Source organism: Aulonocara sp. 'chitande type north' Nkhata Bay, linkage group LG18, assembly GCF_057382095.1.
Source record: "Aulonocara sp. 'chitande type north' Nkhata Bay isolate Kocher_YH1m ecotype deep benthic linkage group LG18, A_spYH_male_GT1.1, whole genome shotgun sequence".
NCBI lineage: Eukaryota > Metazoa > Chordata > Actinopteri > Cichliformes > Cichlidae > Aulonocara > Aulonocara sp. 'chitande type north' Nkhata Bay.
In genome coordinates, this window is record NC_141361.1 from 38,028,441 (window position 1) to 38,051,203 (window position 22,763).

General features: G+C 40.8%; 1 protein-coding gene across 7 annotated transcripts in view; it reads left to right on the forward strand.

Annotated features, from left to right (window-relative positions):
• The window catches only part of astn1 (astrotactin 1), a 485,289-nt gene that overhangs the window by 410,962 nt on the left and 51,564 nt on the right, over positions 1 to 22,763 (forward strand). For all 7 annotated transcript variants that reach the window (XM_086272768.1, XM_086272769.1, XM_086272772.1 and 4 more), the window contains 3 exons: positions 13,374 to 13,663; positions 15,994 to 16,127; positions 16,593 to 16,744. In XM_086272768.1, the coding sequence (XP_086128894.1) occupies positions 13,374 to 13,663; positions 15,994 to 16,127; positions 16,593 to 16,744 (576 nt within the window). The remainder of the gene's footprint in view (positions 1 to 13,373; positions 13,664 to 15,993; positions 16,128 to 16,592; positions 16,745 to 22,763) is intronic.

The window sequence follows — 22,763 nt, forward strand, 5'->3', positions numbered from 1 at the left end:
GCCATAATCATAAATACGTTTAATGGAGTATTTTGTCCTTTGATGCGGACACAGATGTTTGACACAGATTTTCCTGTTGAACACGATAATGAGAGGAACCAAATTCATCCTGCTTTGGTACAAAGGAGTAATAAGGGATGTGGAGGTGAACTGAGGATCTATTTTTTGCAGTTACCTGAACCACCTGGTTCCATAACGGTGTTGCGTAATATAGAGTTGGATAAGTTGTCATCCATCAATTTCAGATCGACAGAGTTGCTTTCTTATTTCTCACTTTTGGCAACACTTTAGAATAACTGCACACTGTTAAGCATTCATAAGGTTGATTCTTCAGTTATAAAGCATTATTCCTTCTTAGTATGTTATTTATAACCATTAATATAACTTGGCTCAATCTTGCTTAAAAGGCTCATAGATAACATGCTTAATGGCGGCTTATTTATACTTTATGACTGATGGGTTCAAACTACTGAATTTTCAATATGTTGAAGTTAAAGTAACCTATAAATTAAACTCTGTGTCTCATCTTACAATACATATTTGTATGTTCAGTGTCACACTGTGGTCTGTCTGTTACTTTCTGTTGATCTGTTGCTTTCTTTCTAACTTTCACACACACAGAGACACACACACACACACACACACACACACACAGACACACAGACACAGACACACACACACACACACACACACACACAGACACACAGACACAGACACACACACACACACACACACACACACACACACACACACACACACAGACACACAGACACACAGACACACACACACAGACACACAGACACACAGACACACAGACACACACACACAGACACACACACACAGACACACTCACTCTCTGATTAACGAATTACGAAAGTCAAGCTTCAGAATCGAAACACCACCCGATCCAGCCCCACACTAAATTAAATAATTTCATGTTTAAATGTGTTGTTAATCATTTCCACAGACTTTCTTAATGCTAACATTATGCTAACATGTTTGTAGTTGGTTTAATAGTTTATTTAGAGATTGTCAATCCATCATTTATCATTTAACCAACACTAAACCATTTAAATCCATGTTTATAAATGACATAGTAAGGAAGAGCAACCCTATATAAATGATGAATCAAGTATTAACTTATTAACGTACTGAAGCTTAATAGTGCTGTTAATGTAAAGTCTTACTCATGTAATGATCTGTTACTAAAACAGGTTAGTATAATCACCACATAAAGTCTGTAACTCAGACAAAACCATTCGTTTATTTGTCAAAATGCAGTTTTTGCATCAGTGAATGAGTCACCGCCACTATTCCTTTGACATTGTTTAATCCTAGTTGATGTTTTTGTGCTGAATATTTAGCTCTTCTGTCAGCCTCACAGCAGATTTTAGAAATGCTTCTAGTTTCCTGACAACCTCGCCCTACATTTTCTCACTGACGCTGAATATCTGCAGACTTTTATTATTCTGAGGATAACTGGTATCGTGTATCAGAGTGAATATGTTTCAGATATTTATTTATTTTTTTTGCATGCATTTGCAGTTGAAAAGTAGTTTTCTTCCAATGTTTCCACAGAAGGGTAAACGGCAGCTACAGTAACATGAAACAAATGTGAATTTACACAACGCTACATAGAACAGAACCAAAAAGCACGGGGCTGCTGAGTGAACATTTACTACTGTAACAAAACAGTGCTGCGAATTACTGCCGAGCCTCTCGCTCTGTTTGGCCAAAGGTTCCCATCAACTTCACACATAATGCCCCCTATTGCAATGTAACAGGAACAGAAGTAGCATATGGGACCATTCTGTGCACTCTTCTGGCTTCTGCACTGCAACACTGTCCTTACTCTTATAGCTGAGGTGTTTAACTGAGCAGCTTCTTCATGTTCACAGCTGCAGCGCTGCTGTGTTTATGTGCTAAAAAAGGTTTCACTCATGATTTGTACCTGTGTGCTCGGTAGAGTTTGACAGTTAGATGGACTATAATGCATGTGAAGACTACACAGTGAAACAATGCAAGTGTATTTTGGAACGCTAACTCGTTTAACTGGAAGAAATGTGATCTCTTTGCCTTACAAAGGCATATTAAAAAAAATAACGGTAGACCACTCTGTTTATTTGTTTGCTTAAATTCCAAGAGTATTTGAAAAGAATGACAACAACTGGGAGAAACAGAAATTTAAGCTCCTGAAAACTTTGTTTCAAAGGCCTGATTAGATTTAACTGATGTAGCTTTTTGGCAGCCATAAATTACATCAGCTTTTCCCAGCCAGAAAAAGAAGTGCTCTTGTATGATCCTGAACTGAAAAACTGATGATATCAGAATTGGTTTTTTTTAATTGTGTCTGGTTTTACAGCTGGTTTTATGTGTGTGCAGCACAACACAGAACCGTAAAACAGGATCATTCCTTTCTTTAAGAGTAGCTCCGCCAGTTCAGATGCGATGAGCTCAGAAGATCGTTTAGCATATTCGGCCTGCAGCAAACACACTGGACCTCCTGATGGTGTGCAACGCATCAGTCAGCTCCGCTCACATGTAAAGCCCCTGCCAAATGCCGAGTGCATCCTGGTGAGAAAATCTGATGGAAACTTGAAAACATTCAAGAAATGTTACACTGCAGGAAAAGAATAATCATTGTCGTTGTCTGTGTTTCCTTTTTCCTGGTATATATTGTAACACGAATACATCTGGGAACTAATATAGTTACAGCCTTTTAGGATAAATAGCAATGGTGCGGATTTAGGTACAATATGCAGCATACAGAACTGTTACTGCTATTTGAGTGTCCATTGCGCACCAGTAAACAGGTTAATAATTGCAGGCAGATGATTGAGGAAATTACTTTAGGCTGCTTCTTCAGCTGCATTCGTTCTCTATTACTGAGTGTTTAATGTGAGTAGAGATGAATTCCAGGTTAATGGGCTCTTACCACAGCAAATGAATGATTTGTAAACTGATACAACAGGGAAATGTGACTGTCTGCAGGTCAGCGAGTTAGCAGCAGGAATTCAGCATCTTGCAGTGGGTCGCTTCACATTAACGGTGACCTCTCTAATTGTCAAGCCATGGAGTTGCTTCCTGAATTTGAAGGATCACATACGTGTGCACATGTAAAATAACACGCCGTGTGATGCTTTGAGTTGATTCCATGCAGCGTGGGTGTCTGCTCTGCTGACACGAATTCACATGGGAGTTCAAGTGTTGCAACGCTGCACGGCACACGCACGCGTGACAATAACGCACGTCCACCCACGCTACTTGCACTCGCATCTCTATTTGTGTCACTCATCTCAATGTATCACTTTCCCATCCTCCAAATTCGCACTGTTTGCACTCATCCATCCCTTTTCTGGCAAACGCACTGACAAACAAATGCCTTCCCTCTGCCACCCTCTTTTGCTCATATCCTCCGTGCAGAAACAATCTCGCTGGATCTCTCTCAGCGTGGCTCCGCAGCCGAGGAAACCTTCCACACTTTTTATTTGCAATTCGCTTTAGTTTGGATACTGGCGGAGCGTCGCCCTGTTACCGTGAATTATCAGGTACAAGCTGCACGCGGGTACCAGGGACAGTGTTTGAGCGTGTGCACGCTCATATGCACATCAGAGAAGATTTGTCTGTCACACAAATTTGGCTAAGCGCTCTGATGTATTCCACTTCACAGGTTTGGAGTTTAGATCACGCAGACAGACACACAGGATATCTACTGTATTGTTTATCTGCGTCTCATTCAGTTTCCTCTTTGCTGCCTCTAATTCCATTTATCATGTTTCTCCATACAAGAGGCACGATCCCTCCAAAACTCCCCCATGTTTAATGCTTTTTCCTTTTTTTTCCATCTCACGGCTTTCCCATTTACTAAGCTACTGCCAGCTTTAATTTCCAACATTCTCGGCTCGGTAGAAGCGCTCATGATTACGTTCCATAACCATGTAACGTTCATCTCGGCCAGACGCATTTAAAAGGTTGGGTATGATTTGCCCTCTTTTTGTCTGCTGAACAGTGGAGCATGCACATTGGTGTCTCCCATTTGCAGAATTCGCCAAAGTGAGCGATCCGCTTGCATCATCTAGTGGCTGAACGCTAGTATTTCACAGTCACTGAAGTTAGTGGAGTCACACTGAGTGGTATTATTCCACACAGGATGGAGGAGAGAAGAGGTGTCAAGTCAGACATTTAGTTTAAAAGCCTCTGTTAAAAATGAGGTTGATGGTGTCAGGAGCTAAAATCACGGCACTTTGATCACAAAGATGAATGGTGATTTAATGAGTCATCCTTTCACAAAGAGGGCTGATGAAAGGAGATATAATGGAGAGGATCTGTGGGCCCGCGAGAGACAGGAAATTAAGGCTTTCAATCCAAAATTCTGAAAAATATTCACCCAAACAACGTCTGAAGATTACATCCTTGAACAGTTCTTCATCCCTTTCTCTTCTCGTGTCGCTCTTTCTTGTCTTCTGTCTCATAGCCATAAACATTTATAAACTTGATATTTTTGTAAACAAGACGACTGACTTGAGTCAGTTAGTCGCAGATGAACAAGAATTATATCTCATCAGAGAGTGTAGGAGGACGGGGTGGATGGAGAGGTATTATATGAATCTGAATAGCTCTGAGCTCCATCTGTTGTGTACTATAGAGATGAGTCATTCCGCCTAGTACAGCACGGGTCAAAGCAGCCTGAAATCTCCAGCTTCATAGTCGCACACATACAAACACTGACCCACAAATAAACACGTCCACTAATACATGATTGAGTGAGTCTGCCATCGTGCATTTAGACTGTGTCTACAGTTTAGTCAAGCCTATTAAGCCTCAGCTGGTATCCGAGATTGGTTTTCAGACCACATCGATGCTTGGGACAAACATTCTGAAATGATAACACAACAATGATAATATGCAGTAATAAAAGAAAACTCAAACATTAAACTCCAAAATAAGTGTTGAAGGAGACTTACAGTCTTATGCTCATTTTTCAGCTCAAAATTCTTACTCGGGGAATCGAGTAGAGTTCAAAATGATCCTTTTTGTCCTTTACTGCATCTTGATCAGGCCCATTTATTCACACTTTGTCTGAAACTCTTCTGTTCAGTTTTATATCTATATTCACAACAACCACACCTCAAGGTGCGTTAATGTAAAGCGAACCTCAACGATCAGACAACCATGCATGAACAAGCCCTTGGCAACAGTGGGTGAACTATAGGTAAGAGTCAATGCAACGGTGGTGTATGAACACATAGAGAGTGAAGCGAGTGAAGGAGAAATTCCCCAGCACCTGAAGGCTATTGCAGCTTAACTAAGGCAGGGTTCAGGGTTCACCTGATCCATAAAAAGCAAAATCTGAACATTTTCTTAAGAGTAAAGAGGGTGTCTGTCTCCCAAATCCAAACTGGGAGCTTGTTCCACAGGAGAAGCTCCTGAAAGCGGAAGTCACAAGTAAGCCTGAGAGTGAGGCGCTCCACTAAGACAATATAAAACACTATAGGTCCCATTTACTTTACCACTCCCAGATTAAAAGAAGAAAGAAAACCCACCTTAAAACTAAAAACACACACCTGATACATTGCTTCATATAGCTGCTATGACTGCTCTACAAAATCAAAGAGGAACTGCAAATGTGTACTTTATCGCTTTAACACTGATGCTGACAAGATCAGGTATGCCATTATAAAAATAAAAACGGACTAATCCTTACCTTAATATAATAGAAATATAATAAAAAATGGTACTACATGTAGTTTCCTTTATGTGCTCCCAACACTGAATAAACCAAATATCAAGCTATCAAAAAGTCAGACGCACATAGGCTCGCAAAGGTACTGTGTTCTCTGCCCCTGCTGTCCGACGTAGACCACATTAGGTAGCGTCCTCCAAAATTTACACCCAAAATTGTATTTCTGCAGAGGCGGAGGAGGAGGAGGATGTGAAGGCACTATTTCTCTATTCTGTCTCGTCATCACTTTCCTTCGTGAGACATCTGACTCAGTTAAACATGGATTACTTTTAATGAGGTGTGTGTGTGTGTGTGTGTGTGTGTGTGTGTGTGTGTGTGTGTGTGTGTGTGTGTGTGTGTGTCTTTCCCCCAACATGTATCCTCTTCAAAGCAATACACTGCTTGTAAAACAGTTTAAAGCATGTGTGTGTTCATGTGCATTGGTTGAAGTTGACAGCAGTTTAGATGCATGTGTGTGAGGGTACTTTCTAGATTGCGAGAAAGTACCCGAGAAAGAACAAAAGGCAGGAAAAACAGAGAAGTAATGGAAATGGAAATGTAGAGGCGGTGCCAGAAAATGTGTGAGGAAAATGTGATCTGTTTTCTTGTTTTAGCAGAGAGATGCAGAGCAGGGATACAGTGCTTACAGCTTTTCCCTCACACCTACCGCACGTTGTGAAAAAGAGGTGTGATTATGGCATTTTGTCGGGTAAGAGAGTAAAAGGGGAGCCACACAGAGGAGATATGGCAAGACGAGACAAAGAGACACTGAAACAGCAAGAAACATTAAGCAAAGTTCAAAGCGGAGCACTCTGCTGTCTTGTTTTTGTCTGTGCGACTGAAAAATACAACATGCATATCAGATGGAATAACATCCATTTCTCACAGCTGCGAGCTGTAACTTACCTTTCAAAGCTTTTTAGAGATGTTCATACAAACGATACAACATCCTGTGCCTCTCAACATATCAAGACTATACTTGCACTTTTGTGTACAAGTAGATTAATGCACACACATCTCTAAAATACATGCATTTGAAGGTCAGGCATTCATTTCCTCGCGTTAAGTAGATTCGAGCCTTTGTGACTCTTGGTGTGATTGTGGAGAGCAAGTCCACTTATCCAATAGGGCGTCTATGCTATGCATCAGACAAGTATGCATGTCAGAGACTCACTAAACAAACAAGCCAGGTTGTGTCTCTGTGTTGCAGTAGTATTGTTATCGTTTCATATGCAAGACATTAGCAGTGATGTCCGTTTATGAGAAAAACGCAATAGTTCCAAGTGGTGCTGGGGTTTGTTTTTTAGCAGAAAAGTCTTGTCGTTCAGCTGATTAACCCTTCTCTCCAGCGGTTGCTTGCCACAAACCTTAGCCATTTTGCATTTGCTGTTTCATTTACTGACTACATGAGCTTAAAGTGATGTAAATCATATGCAGTATAAAGGAAAAGATGATCTCTGGGAAGGGCTACTTTTTCCTTACTAGCCACAGTGTTGGGTTTAATGCATCCCAAAATAACATGTTACTTTAATCACGTTACATTTTTAAGTAATGTAACAAATTACATCAATAAATAGATTTATTACATTATAGTTAGAATTATGTTGCTCGCTATGTTACTCAGGTTGTTCAGTTATCTGCACGATGGGTGGACAGAAAGAGAAAAGCATGAAACATGCCTTTTTCTACTAACGCACTTGGTGATATTGTTCATGTGGAGGGAGAAGGAAAATGTTGGAGCAGTCTGCAACGTTTGTGGATTGGAGATATGGACATTCCTTTTATTTTAATACAAAAAATGAAAATAATGCAATGACAAAGTGTAAACTACTTCTACGATAAAAACTACAGCATAACGTAACACTGACCCTTTGCAGGCGTGTAGCATGCTAGCAAAAAGCCCGCAAAGAACCCACGATCACAGGGTGCCACCCCAGCCCAGCAGCCAGAGGCTGATCTTCAGCTGCTAACAAGTTCAACTGCTAACTTCATATCTGACATGTTCTTAAAGCTGTTAGCTTTAAAATTTAAAATTAAGAGCGACTAATACTTCCTGCTGCAGTAATTTTAGGCAGCATGGCTAATATATATATATATACATATATATATATATATTCTGAAGCTTCTTCAGTCGTCTACGTGGAGGAGCTGGGGAGGAGGTGGGTTGCAAAGCAGCTTGTAGATGTGCAGCGACAGTGGGCAGGCTGAAGCAGGTTACAGTAAATAGTATGCTCTATTTACCAGCTGAGTCATCATCTGTGGCCTAACATTGAGGTCACCCCCTGGTATTGCAGCTGAGCTTCCCCTCACCAAGGGGAAACCCTGGAGCTGCCGATAGACTCGACGTTATTACTCTGCGTTGTTTTTATGGTAAACTTGAATTTTTCTACAGAATTCTTTGAAAAACCATAAAATCCTAGAACAATTCTTCAAGCACATACTATATGTGCCACACTTACTATATCTGTTCTATATTTTTATTTCTTATGAAATCTGTAACGATGTAGAAAGGTCTTGGGGTGATAATATGCTGTTTATCTTGTCTGTCAGGTGTCTTCAGGCCAGGCTGCTAATCCATTTTAATATCCCCCTTGGTCTCAGCTGACAGTGAACACTTCTGAAGTGAACCAAAACTAAACGGAAGTAATCATTGCCAATTTTCTTTGCCCTAAAAGCCACCCGCCTGCCCTAATTTAACTGCCACATTTAATATCCGTCTGCCAGGAGGTGGCAAGTGAAGATAGAGTGATGGGAGCTGATTAGTAAGGCCGTTTGACGGGGATGGATTAAAGTTTGGCAGATTAGGAGCGCAAGCACATCGATGTCCGTGGTATTATTCACATACGTAACCTGCAATGTTTGATTTTTTCTCAAAGTACTGCCTCCATTCGTTTTTCCTTATCTCTGTGTTTTTGTATTGATTTACTTCTACCCACGTACTTCTCCAGTACAAACAAAAGCCTGATCTTCTATATTGCCTTTGATTAGTCAGGGGAACAGGATGCCTTTATTTTTTATTCATGCACGCACACCATGCAGACGTGCCTGTCAGGAGCCGGCATATGTGAACATTCAAAGTTTGATTTTGTACTCAGTCCTAAATCAGACCTCATTTACCTACACGAGCCTCTGATTAGTAAGATTTACCTCATTGACCCAGTTACAAGGAATCAGGGCTGTATGTTAGCATTGCCACTGACATAAACATCGAAGATTCACAAACGTGCAACCAGACCTCGACAGATCTAAGTAACAGAGCTGCATGCTGAACATGGAACGACCTGATCTGAAAGCAGAGATAAAACATTTGTCTTTAGACTGGCACAGTATGTATTTGTAGGCTGTTGGTCCCACTGCTTCTGTTTGACACTTATTACAATTTTGATGTTTTTCTTCACATGTATACAGTTTTGTCTCATAGTTAAAGGGCCATGGTCTGTTTTCCTGTCTCAGCAGCAGCACCTTGTTGTTCAAGATCAAAGAAGAAGACTTGCAATAAGACAAGAAAGATTTTCTTGAATCTTGAATCGTTGAATCTTTTGGTGTTTTTTTGACTGTTACTCAAAGGTCAGACTGTGTAATACTGAGAGAAACCTCAAAAAGCCCCAAAATTACATCTCAGACTTTGCTATAATGCATAGCACCACATATGGAGAAAACCAAACACAGCATATGAGCACAAATACCTCACACCAACTGTCAGCATGGTGTTGGAGAGGTAATAAACTTGACTTTAGTCACAGGACCTGACAGCTTGCAGTCACTGAGTTGACCGTTTGTGTAAAAAAATATTCTAGAGTCAAATGTGAGGCCATCTGTCTAACAGTTAAAGCTTAGCTGAAACTGGGTCATGCAACAGGACAACGATCCCAAGCACACCTGCAAATCTCCAGCAGGATGCCTGAAAAAAACTGTTGCAATGCTCCAGTTAAAGCCCAGAGCTCAACCTGACTGAACTGAGGCATCTTTGTAAAGAGTGCATTCAAAGTCCTCTGCAATGACGTCATTAAGAAACATTCAGTTCAATTCAATTCAATAAAACTTTATCGATCCTGAAGGTTGACCCCGAAGGAAATTGGGTTAAGGCTGCCGACCTTTGCCAGCACCGTCTTACCCTTCCGACCATACATACATTACACAGCATCACGTGGGGTAGACAGGTCAGAGAGGTATAACCATAACATATGACTTCAAATATTAGTGAATCAAGGTGTGACGCTGCAGTCCTGTGGAAACGTTCCTTTTCATGTGACTGTCTGTGTTTTTTTCCTCCTTAAACCTCAACAATTCAGATGGTTTCAGACAAAATGAAGTGTGCACTGTATATATTTCACAGATGTGTGGGACAATGTTATCAAATGGATGAGAACTGCATCCATAACAAAGCCACCACTGGTTTGTTACTGTTGCACTTTCATTCTTATCTCTTTGTATTTCGACTCAGGTGCACACACATAGACGTCTATTTGCATAAGCGCAAACACAATCAGTCTAATTCTGCTTTTCGTATTTGACTGTTTTTTGTTCTGTTAACTGAAAGTTGAGATGTTTTTGTAAAAGACTATTTTAATGGAATTGGTGAAACAAAAAGTAAACACTAAGAGGGGGAAATTATTCATATTAGACAATCAGAAAATGTCTTGTTTTGCATGTGTGCTGGTCCCCGAGCTTGTGTGCACACTTCCCATCTTCCCATGGCTCATAAAATGGGTTGTATTCCATCAAAGGCAGCTCGCACAACAAGCTTATTCCCTAATTGGTGCTTGAGCTTTTAAAATGCCTGTGTTTGCTCACTTCCAAGCAGTCCCCAAAATGCTAATGTGAAAAATTCAGCCTTTTAAAGAACAAAAATATTGTCAAAGTTCTGCATTAAGCATGTCTCCCTCTCTCACTGCTTTCCTATTTCCTTTGCAAGCAGATAACCCACTCTGTCTGAGAGGAAATAACATTTAATGGGGAGTAATTGATTCATATATTTGCATAATACAGAAATTTCATTCAATAAACTTTTGCTATAATCTGCTGGATGTGTATTTTTCTCATTTACACAAATAAAACTCTATTACAATCTTAATCATAGTCAGTGGCAGCTCTCGAGTCTGTTGGGGACCCAGGCAAACAAAATCACAGAAGGCCAGCATTCGTCACCAGTGTTGGTCAAGTTACTTGAAAAAGGTAATCAGTAACTAATTACTGATTACTTCCCCCAAAAAGTAATCCCATTATTTTACCGATTACTTATTTTCAAACGTAATTAATTACTTAGTTACTTTTTAAAAACACGATTTACAACCTGAAGAGGTGATAAAGCGATAGATCTCTCAGCCCAATTCTACTTTTTCTGCATAATCCATCATACAAAATGTAATCAAATGGAAAAGTCTCTTTTTAAAATTTGTTTTATTAGTTTTAATCTTTTAACTTTATGCATCAAGCAAACATTAAATTATATGCAACATTCTCTGACTGGAAGAAATTAGTTTAGCATTTAAACCTATTTTCTGCACATTCCAGCACATAAAATAAAATATTTTGTGTGTTTACACTCAGTCTTTCAAATAGATGCAAGTAAAACACAGCAGAAAATAAATAAAATCAAAGACTCAGCAGTCCTGTTGCTCTATTTTCACCTGTAAAGCAGGAGTGGGGTAGGCGGAGGGTTACCCTGGTGCAGGTGTGCCGCGGTCAGTGGAAGAATCCGCGAGTTTCTCTGTGTTTCCCATTACGTAGTAGCTACTCGGAGCTTGTTTGGAAGTTTAGGGGTTTTTTTCGCTGTAAAAAGAAGTTTTCTTCCCACGCACAGCGGACACTAATGTTTTTGTCACTTTTTATGGAACCAAACTCAAAGTAAGGTCAGTACTTCCACGCTTTAAACGCTGCAGCTGATACTCTCTCCTGCACTTTGTTGATCTGCACACAGCTGTTGTCACCAACACTCGCTTACGTCACTGTCATGAGACATTCTTGCAAAATATCACGGTTTTAGTAACGCAGTAACGCAGCGTTCCTACGGGAAAGTAACGGTAATCTAATTACCGTTTTCACAATAGTAATCCCTTACTTTACTCGTTACTTGAAAAAAGTAATCGGATTACAGTAACACGTACTGCCCATCTCTGTTCGTCGCAACCTTATAAATTTATGTCATAAATAATCTCATGCCAAAAAATAAATAAAAAGCAGTTGCATAAAACGACAGGTAAAACATTCATCCTGAGCCCAAGTTTATTTCAGTAACTGTGCCCTACTGTTAGTTGACTGCCACTGTCCCAAAAGTGACTCTTGGCCGTGCACATTTACACGGTCACGTCACAGACAGCAGAGCTGGCCACAGTGGGCTGCTCTGTTAGCCAAGTTAACTAATGTTACACACCAAGGTACACAAAAGGAGGAAGGACTTCCATTTGGACATGAAATTTGTTGTTCTGCTTAAAAGGAGTAAAAGCAATGGGGCTTCTAAGGTTGACAAATCACGTTTTTGTCATGATTTTTTCAGTAAATTTCCCAGAAAGACCATCTGGCCTAAAGCTGCATCACTACTGGACTTAACTCAGCTTCATTATCTTGCATTATTCACTTTAGGAGATCTGTACTAGTTCTCGGGTCAGTGTTTCAATCTGAACTCTGGGATCAGGGTGGATGCTGTCTATTTGTCTCTAAGGTTTGTGTCTCATTTCAAAAGAATGACAACAAAATGTTAGAAGGAATGCAGAAGCCTAGGTGGAAATATAAATCTTTCTCTAATGATCAGGTGAAATAAATATGATTTTTAGATTTTCCCTCAATTATTCCATATTATCATTTGATGCTGGGATGCTCTTTAAACTCTTATTTACTTAATGATGTTGTGTCCTCCTTTGCTGGGAACCAGCTGGAGAATTAGGTCCACCGGCTTTTCATCTCAGTGTATCCAAATTCTAAAATAATGTTGTAAAGTCTCCATCTGTAGATAGATAGAAACGCAGTATAAAAAGTAAGGAAATGTGTGTTTGGTTGATTATTTCTTTGTTATAAAAATGCTTCTGGGCAATAAATCTTATACCGTTGGAAAGCCTGTTGACTTCACCTTAAATGATGCTACAATTGTGGGTTGAGCAGCAAAGTTCAGCCCAAAGATAAAGATATCTGATGATAATGATGCATTTTTCTCCAATGCCACAGACTAATTAGGGAAATTAAGTCAATAATAGTCATATTATTACAACACGTCATCCTTTGATATAACCGTACTTGCTATGAAACATAAAACTCTTGTAGCTGCATTTGTAGCTCAAATATTTACACTCCTGCTCATGCATTGTGCATGTGATGCAGAAAGACTACAGCCTCTCTAGAAGGGCGGTATGGGAATGTGGGAACGCATTACTGCTTTGTGCCTTTGCCTGCTGCCGCAGAAGAAAAAAAATCTCCCAGTTCAGCTTTTTTCATTCCCTTAATCCCTAATCTCATTACCGTAAACATGTGACATCACCATCTCTGTATCTTATGCACACGGCTATTTTTAATAATGTTATGAATAAAAGTTCTTTGGAATGACTTTTGTGGGTTTTTTTATTTGATTTTGGCGTTATTAACCTTCTTTTGATTTTGTTAAGCTCTGGAGAAACGACAGTTAATTAGTGACACAGTTCCCTTCTTTCTGTATATTCAGGTAACTCACCTTCAGAGGAGTCCGAGGAGCGCGACAAGGAGCGCGACAAGGAGCCCCGGACGCTGACCTACCCTGCGTACATTGCCAGTCTGCTGGACAGTGGAGCAAAGCGCATGGCAGCCGGAGTCCGCATGGACTGCAGCAGCCAAGGCCAGTGCCCACGGTCCTGCCACCTCTGCCACATGAGCCCAAGGGCAGCACAAGGGCGGCAGCAGTCTGAGCCGGTGCTGCTGCAGATTACCAAGGCTACACCTATTTATGAGCTGGTATCCAACAATGAGACCTACCAGGTGTGTACAGTGTTTTGGGTGTTTGGTCTTTAATATTTAAACTACACAAATTTATTCTTCACACCCTCTAAATTGAAGGCGGTGCCTTCTTGAAATCCATTCCCTGTGCAGCATCGAAGAACACATTTATTATGCAGTGTCCTTGTGATCCTAAAGGCTTCATTAGGAAACAGGTTATGGAAACAGAAATCCTCAGAAAGAAGCATTTCCCTTCCAGGATGTCACGCCTTTCTTTGCTTGAAGCATCCTGTGCCATAAACTGCCTTATTGCGCTGTGCCTTATTTGACTCCATCAATACTGTACATCAATAGTGCTTCTACTGCTCCAGCAGGGTCAATACAGTGCTACTCCTGCAGTGTCAGGCCTTTATCCTTAAGCTCAGTCAGACAGCTGCTGTTATTGAAAGAGTCTGCTTAGAGTCTGCTACAGCTTGACTGTGCAGGTATGTGTGCAGAAAAGTTCAACTGTAAAAGTACTTTTTAACTCTTCCCTGTAGTTACCAATATTGCCTTTACTCTAGTGCTATGCAATATTGCAGATTTTGGTATTGATCCAATATCAAGTAAATACTGGGCCGGTATTGCCAATACTTTTAACCCATAAAGGCTGCTTATGTAGGGGAGAGCAGTGTGTGAGATAACGAGTTAACAAAACATACCTTTCAGCTTAAAACTGTGTTTTTTGTGACCTGTATAATAAATATTCCTGTCTCTGCAGGACTTCAGGTCAGCTTCTGTTGTTCACATACCCTGATGCTATAAATAATATGGACGTGACAATCAACACAAAAAGATTCAGACGTTTTTCATAGTGCATGGTTGAGATGCTTTTTTTAATTACCAAAAAATGATTAACACATGCTGAACGTGCAGAATGAAAAGAATTCTATTGTGCTAGTATTAATCTGACACCATTAAGAGCATTGCACCAATATTTACATCTACCCACCTCCACCATTTTTACTCTGAAAGTTTTATGAGCCTTTCAGGTTTTCCACATTTTCTACAGCATTCTGGTAACGTGCGTAATACCAGTTTTTTATGTAATGTTAAAATGTGAAACATTGTCCCTGCCTGGGTTCTATATCCCCAACACTGTGAGACGTCTGGAGGTCTGACAGGGGTTCGGCTGTCTTTTGATAAAATCTCATTAAGTAGTAGCCACTCCAGTCCACCGTTCCTAAAAGCACAGAGTTCTGTGTCCATGTTATCCTCCTGTAAGGTTCCTCCTCACCAGTGAACACTGGCTTCTTGATTTCCTGTCTGACCGAAGCCTGTTTGTCTCTGATTGTTCATGTTTGACTTTGCGCCCCCATGAAGAGTGTTGGGGCTTTGAACCTTGTGTCTCACTGAATATTGACAGCTCTGTCAGCCACATGGATCGGTTTGCACTCTCTCATTTATTGTGGCACATTATATAAACAGGTGCTTGCTTTTCCTAATGTCCAGTGAATTCAGTTCATCACAGAGGGGCATGATTGTAGGGGAGGAAATTAATAAAACACTCTTAAATTCTGTTTCTGATCGCGCGGATTTGTCTGCCGATTGGTGTGGGGGAGGGGGGGGGGGGGGGGGATAGCAGAATTTTTTCTTAAGAGGAGTGTGGAAAATTTAAAAACGAATCACTTTGACCTGATCTGAATGTTGAATAAATGCAGGTTCAAAATTCTTATTTCATTGTTTTTGGTGCCTTAGAGGTGGAGGGATAAATTGAGGTTCCGCTGAGAGTACTCTGGATAGCTCTCTCTCTTTGTCAGCCTATAAACCAGAAAATACTGTCAGCAATCACAAAAAGTTTTCTGTAACTCGGGCAGTGAATGATATACAAACCACCCCCTCAGAATGCAGACAGAATAAAAGTGAAAAACTGTGCGCTACTGAAGTAGAAACAGGTGCATCGAACTGAAAAGTCTTTAAATTTATGTAGAACAAAATGTTGCATGTTTATTGGGATCTAATAGATATAACCTGATTACTTTTTTATGCAGTGTTTTATGTTTTGTTTTTTTTTTACATGTTTTTATGTTTTACCTCATTAGACAAACACCAATTTGCAATAATTTGCAATGTCCAGTGGAGAAAGTGTAGTAAATTAAATAACTTAATGCATATTTGATACATTTTATTGTATTGGTTAAAGACACCCACTTAGGTAATCAAATTTGCCTACAAATTGACCATTGCATGGAAAAAGAAACACACAGGGGTTTTTAACTTACAGTTCCTGGTATAAAAATTGTGAAGTAGAAAAGTTTATGTGAGAAAACAGCTGTAAAAATACAGGTGTTCATGTGTGTTTATCTCTGCCCTCTCGCTGTTTCTTATCGTAGGCTCTTCAGGAGGCAATGATGAGCATGCTGTGGTGCTCAGGCAAAGGCGATGTTATCGATGACTGGTGTCGATGTGATTCCAGCGCTTTTGGCACAGACGGACTGCCCACCTGCGCCCCGCTTCCTCAGCCCATGTTAGTAAAACCTGTATTCTTCCCCTTACATGGATTGTGGTAAATACAATCAATTGTTTCACAGGCAGAAATTGTTCTCCTGCTTCAGCGGATTTGTGTGCATGCAGTGTTTTATTGCAACATTCCTGTGGTCAGCGCGTTTGTTCTCCGGCTCGGTTTGGGTGCTCTAATCAATCCGCTGAGCTGCCATTCATCGATTTCTTGGCATAAAACTTGTGTGCACAATGTTTTCAGTGACATAACTACAGAAGAGAGCAGCAGAGTCAGTCAGACATTAGCGGATAAATTACTATATTTTCTGTTGACAGAGGTGTTTGTGACAGTGCAGAGCAGGTTTTCAGTTGGATTGCAGTTGACAGAACAAGAAGGATAATGTTAGCTGTCAATTACAGTAATGAGGCCAGTGTGCTGAAAACATCTTACAGTAAGTGGTGCGCTTGTATATCTCTGTCATTCTGTTGCCAGGCTTAAACTGTCTTACGCCTACGAACCCAGCAGCTCATTGGTCATCATGGAGTGGAACCACACGGAGCCCCCAATCGGTGTGAGGATTGTTGATTACCTCATCAGCCAGGAGAAGGTGACAGAGAGAACCGACCACTCTAAAGTTGAGACAGGTGCGTCAGTCGAACACAACATATGTCAAGAGTTTGACCATGAATGGCAAAGCCTGCGAGATGGGAAATTGCACAACGTGCTGTGGTGCTAGTTAGCAAACACCTTTAGGTAACATGAATCACATTCATCCTAATATTCCCTGCTTTACTTTTATAGATGGCTTAATGGTTCAATGGTTTATATAGCACATTTAATTACAACAGGAGCGTTGACCAAAGTGTTGTACAAGAATACAACATACATAATAAAATAACTTAGAGTATTGATAGCAAACACCAAATATGAATTAACAAATAACTCTCATGCTGTATTAAAAGCCAGTAAATAAAAATGCGTTTTAAGATAAGATTTAAAAAGATTGACAGTGGGAGCCTGTCTCATGTACAGGGGTAAATTATTCCACAGCTTAGGCGCTACGACTGCAAATGCTCGATCGCCTCTATGAACCAGCCTCGACTTTGGTACAGCTAAAAGCAAAAGATCACTTGATCTGAGAGATCTAAAGGGGGTATAAGTCTGCAAGAGGTCAGACAAATACCCGGGAGCCTGTCCATTCAGGGCTTTGTAGGTCAACAATAAAATGTTAAAGTTAATTCTGAAGCGGACAGGGAGCCAATGAAGAGAGGCGAGCACCGGGGAAATGTGTTCACATCCTTTAGTACGTGTCAGAAGACGAGCTTCAGCATTCTGGACCAACTGCAGCCTTGCCAGGCAGGTCTGGCTGACTCCAGCATATAAGGAGTTACAATAGCCCAGCTGGGATATAATGAAAGCATGAATCGCCCGTTCGAAGTTTTTAAAAGATAAAAATGATCTCACCTTCGATAAAAGCCTCAGTTTGAAGAAAGACCGCTGTACGCCTGAGCTAATTTGTAGATATAAAGGTTTACCACCCCGCAGGTGAACTAATAGTACACTGCAGTGAAAATGTATTTGGCACCTTCCTGAAAGTTAACCTGAGTAAATACAAAATGCAGTATTTAAATGAGGATTTGCCTTGTGCTAAATCATGAATTAATATTTTTTGGAAAGCTGAATTTATCGTCACTTGCCGAACAAACTGAAGTAAACTAAAAGAATCCAAAAACCACCAGATCACCACAGTCTAAAGCAGTGGTTCTCAAACTTGTCACATCGTTCCCCACATGGCAGGAAGAAGTATTTTCACGCCCCATCTAAAGGAAACAACGACAGTAAAGCCGAGCTGCAACTTTCTTTAGATAATAAACTAATTCACAATGAATCCTTCAGTAATTTTTGTTTAAAACAAACAACTTTCATTTCAAACAACTATTTGTGACTTTTGTTACTAGACTGCTGCATTAGTCTGCACCACCTCTTCAAAAAAAGCAACAAGTTAAACAGAATGTGAACATTATAAAGTTCTGTCTTAGTCTTATTTTAAAAAAAAGAAATCCAGAAACTTGTGAACAGAGATGAAAAATAAATAATTTAGTGAGAGTTTAATGCGTTTCACTCTTAGTGGCTGCAGTCAGCCTAGTTTGACTGCGGCGCGGCTACGGGGGATTTGGACGGACCTGAGCGGCATCCGCAATCATGCCAAAGTAGGTATCCCCGACAGAATTTGTTTCCTTGCGCCGGGAGCATTCGCTGGGCAGGCAGAGCGGGTCCAGTTGGCGCCGCCTCCATTGCAACCAGCTAGACGTGGAAGTAATGGACTGTTTTAGTGAAAAATGAATGTTACTGTTACTAATTACTGTTCAGTTTGTGGGTGACAACAGAAAATGATACATTTATTGTTCTCACGTGTTATTGGACAGGATTATTTCAATAAAGCAAGGAGATTTTGACTGATAATTATTTGTATTCTTCTGTAACTGTACAGAGCTAAAACCTCCAAAATGTCAGGAGTAGTGGGTCATTATAAGAAGTGTTTGTGAACTAAAAATCACGAATGTGGGATGTTGTTTGTCCGTGACTTGGACAGCCCAGTGTTTGCTCCCGACGCAGGGGAAACAAATTCCGTCGGGGGTACCTACCTTGGCACTTCTCCGTACACTTCTTTATTGCAGCTGTGGACTTACACATGCGGCTGCAGCTTTTCAGCGGATGCAGAGGAGATGTGCATATTATTAGCAAACTGCCGCAAATTTCTTGGTTCTGCCGTAAAAGTGATTCAGATGTTAAACATTAGTTCCACATGACTTTTCTGCCAGGTGACTTGCGCCCCACCTGTCACAACTCTGCGCCCCGCCACACACTTTAAGAACCACTGGCCTAAAGAAACAGGTGGGAAACAAAGCCACTGACATCTGTCAGTCTAGAAAGAGTCGCAAAGCCACTTTTTAGGCTTTGGGACTCCAGTAAACTCCGATGAGAGCCATTATCCCCAAATGGAGAAAACTTGGAACAGTGGCGAACCTTCCCAGGAGTGGCCGATCTACCAACATTACTCCAAGAGCATATCGACAACTCATCCAGGAGGTCACAAAAGATCCCAGAGTTCATGATTCAACAATAACAAAGAGACTGGGCAAAAGTGGCATCCGTGGGAGAATTCCAAGGTGAAAACCATCGCTGAGCAAAGACAAATGGCCTGTAAATGGCCTGTATTTGTATAGTGCTTTACTAGTCCCTAAGGACCCCAAAGCGCTTTACATATCCAGTCATCCACCCATTCACACACTGGTGATGGCAGCTTCATTGTAGCCACAGCCACCCTGGGGCGCACTGACAGAGGCGAGGCTGCCGGACACTGGCGCCACCGGGCCCTCTGACCACCACCAGTAGGCAACGGGTGAAGCGTCTTGCCCAAGGACACAACGACCGAGACTGTCCAAGCCGGGGCTCGAACCGGCAACCTTCCGATTACAAGGCAAACTCCCAACTCTTGAGCCACGGTCGCCCCACAAACAACGCAAAGGCTCGTCTCCAAAGAACATCCTGACTATCCCCAGAAACTTTTGGAAAATATTCTGTTGACTGACGAGACTAATGTTAATGTTTTTGGAAGGTGTGAGCCCCGTTATATCTTCTGTAAAACTAACACAGCATTTCATAAAAACAACATCATACCATCTGGTCTGAGGCTTTTTTGCTGCTTCAGCATTCTGCTGTACCAAAAAATCCTAAAGGTCAATGTCCAGCCATCAGTTGATGCCCTGAGGTTCGACTGCACTTCGGTTCGGTTCAGAAAACTAAAAAATAAAGGTGGTTGAGTGGACCAGTCCTTTGGCATGATCTTAAACAGCCTGAAAACTGTCCAACATGGCTGAATCATAACAATTCTGGAAAAATGTTTGGGGCCAGAATTCCTCCACAGCAATATTAAAGACTGTGAAATGTGAACCTAACCATAAGTCCACCAATTTAGCTGCACCATATGGCCATAATTTGTGTGGAAGAAACCCTGGTTTAGAGATCAAAAGAAAGAAATGTCATCAAGCTGCAGAAAACACTATTTCCTGAAAAAGGTGCTTTCCATGGCAAAGGTTTATCCTGTTAAACAGTTTGACAAAAATGTTCCATTCAAAAACGCTTTAAGCATTAATAATAATCTAAGTCAAAGTCTGTTTAGGTTTGTCAGCACTAACAGTACAAAGACGTCCTTTTGAGCGCTCTACCTTTGTGCAGTCTTAAAAATCACTCTTAGCTACAGATAATTGACTTGTAATTTATAATGCCACCACAAGATGGTGCACACTAGTAATAACAATGGAAGTATGTGTAATTTGTTCAGAAGCCTGATTTCAGGACATTTACTTGTGTCTACACAGCTGTGGCTGTTTTGGACACACTGTTGTTTAACTAGCCAGATGGCAGCTAGAGGCATTAAAGCTGCTTCAGTCTGCTTTACCTCTCACGTATATCAACACACATATAACATACAGTACACACACTTAAGCTTTACAACAAAGGTTAGTCGCCTCTTTCTCCAAGCAGCTTTCATTAGTCCCTTAAAATGATTTCTGTTTGTTTTCACTGTTTAATCCGTAAGGATTCAGTGATTTACTTCAGAGGAAGTCAGTGAAGCAGCTACACGAGCAGCAGGAGTGTGTGTGGCTCTGTCATCCATAACAGAGAGCACAGCTCATTTGGCCCTATATGAGTAGAAGCTGGCAAAACAGGGGCGGTTTATTTAAGCAGTAATGACCCAATCCATAACGGAGACTGTTAGGGTTCCCTGTGAGCACCAAAGTTTGTTGTAGCTTAATGAGAGAATAAACTGTATTTGTCAGACCAGAGAGGATCATTAATCAATACTGCGGGTTCAGAAGGGAGTGGAAAGTGTTTTCTTTATTAGTGGTATTAAAGAGAATGTGAGCTATAGTTTCGGCACTAATGGTTCGTGGCTATAAAAGATTGCATTTAGTCTCTATTTCAAGGCTTCTTCTTTAGACTGCAACTGAGTTTTGCAGCACGGTCGATCTAATGTGAGCGCTCTGTACATTTTACAGTTTATTGAAGGTAGCGAGAGGTGCTTGTGTCCTGCTCTCTCGTATTGGAACGATGCTGCATCTTTTTATTGATCGGTGAATCGCGATGGACCCTGATCACAGAGCATTTTCTTTAGCGCTATCAGAAAAACATGGTTGCCGTAGCTGCATTATTGCAGCTAATACTTAATGCTGTTACTTTACTAGTTTGCACAATTTACCATGTTAAGCATGAAAATATAGAGACTCTTTTTCATCCATGCAAATGTACAACCTGCTGTGAGTTTAGATTAGTTTTGAGGTTGAACGTGCGTCATCAGGCAGCAGATGCAGCAGCACCGAAGACAGCAGAGGTGCACATTCTGGACAGATGAAGATTGTGGGGAATTAAAATTAGTTTAGCCGAGGACAAGACACGCATTCATAACAGCAGCTACACTCTGTTGTCATGGGATGATAATTTGTGTACTGCGGCAGAGACAGGTCCAGCAGTCTGAATTAAATCCCAGCGGTTGGTGGCTCGAGCGCTCGTGAAAAAAACACAACAATAAACAGCAATCAAGAAAATACATATCAGTGCCCCAACTACATGTAAAGAAATTCAAATATACAGCGACAGGAAATCATAAATCTATTCCAATATCCTCAATAAACAGACTGAAAATGTCATTTTACTTTTTCAGTGCCTCGGTTGTTTTCTGTAGTTATATTTGTACCACGCAATCATGAATTTTCTTGTGAGTTTTGTATCTATTTTCTTCCACTTATACTTTCACAGCACTTCCCTGCTTCAAGCTGAAGTATAGATTGAGTCAGTGCAGCTGAAACAAACTGCTGATGTCCGTGAATTCAGTTCAGACGTCGGCTGATACAGAGATAAAGAAGAGCGATCATACCCCAAACAAGATGCTAATCTAGCACGCTGACTTGTGGCAATGTTTCTTATGGAAGGTAGCGGTGTAACACAGAGCCTGTGCCACAGGAATGTTTCACTCTTTGGATTATTACAGCCGTGCTCAGGTTTTCCAGTTTCTCTTGCTCTTTCTAAATCAATTGATGCTTGTTTCTGTGGTGTAATGTCAGCCATTCTCATTAAAGTAATAGAGATGACTTTTTTCACACAAGAAAATATCTTTTGTATCCACTCAGCTCCACTAGCACCACATGGGGATAATTTCTTCAGGTTTTCCAGCCAGCTCCATAGCTAATCAGTGGCTCTGTCTAGACCCTTAAGGATGGCATAGATAATATGCTTTGTTCTCGCTGGTGTAACAGATTCTAGTCTCTCATTAATTGCTTCAAAACAAACTCACAAACAGCATTTGCCCAGGAGGTTTAATCCATCACTGCAAAACTGAAGCAGAAAATAAATTTATCAGACTTTCTTGCTCGCTGCCTGAAGTCCCGTTTTGTTTAGTGTCTGCTTGCAGAAAAGCATGACACTGCACTGTTAAAAGAGCTGAGTTTACAAATACTCCGCTTAAACCACTGGAGCCGTCTTTGAGGGTACTTCCTATGTCTAATATGCACTTTAATGTCGGCCTTAAGATTGTTGCAGTTTGTTTTTTTAGCCTTCTGGGGGTTTTTTTTCTTCTCTTTTTTTAATCGTCAGCAGTTATGT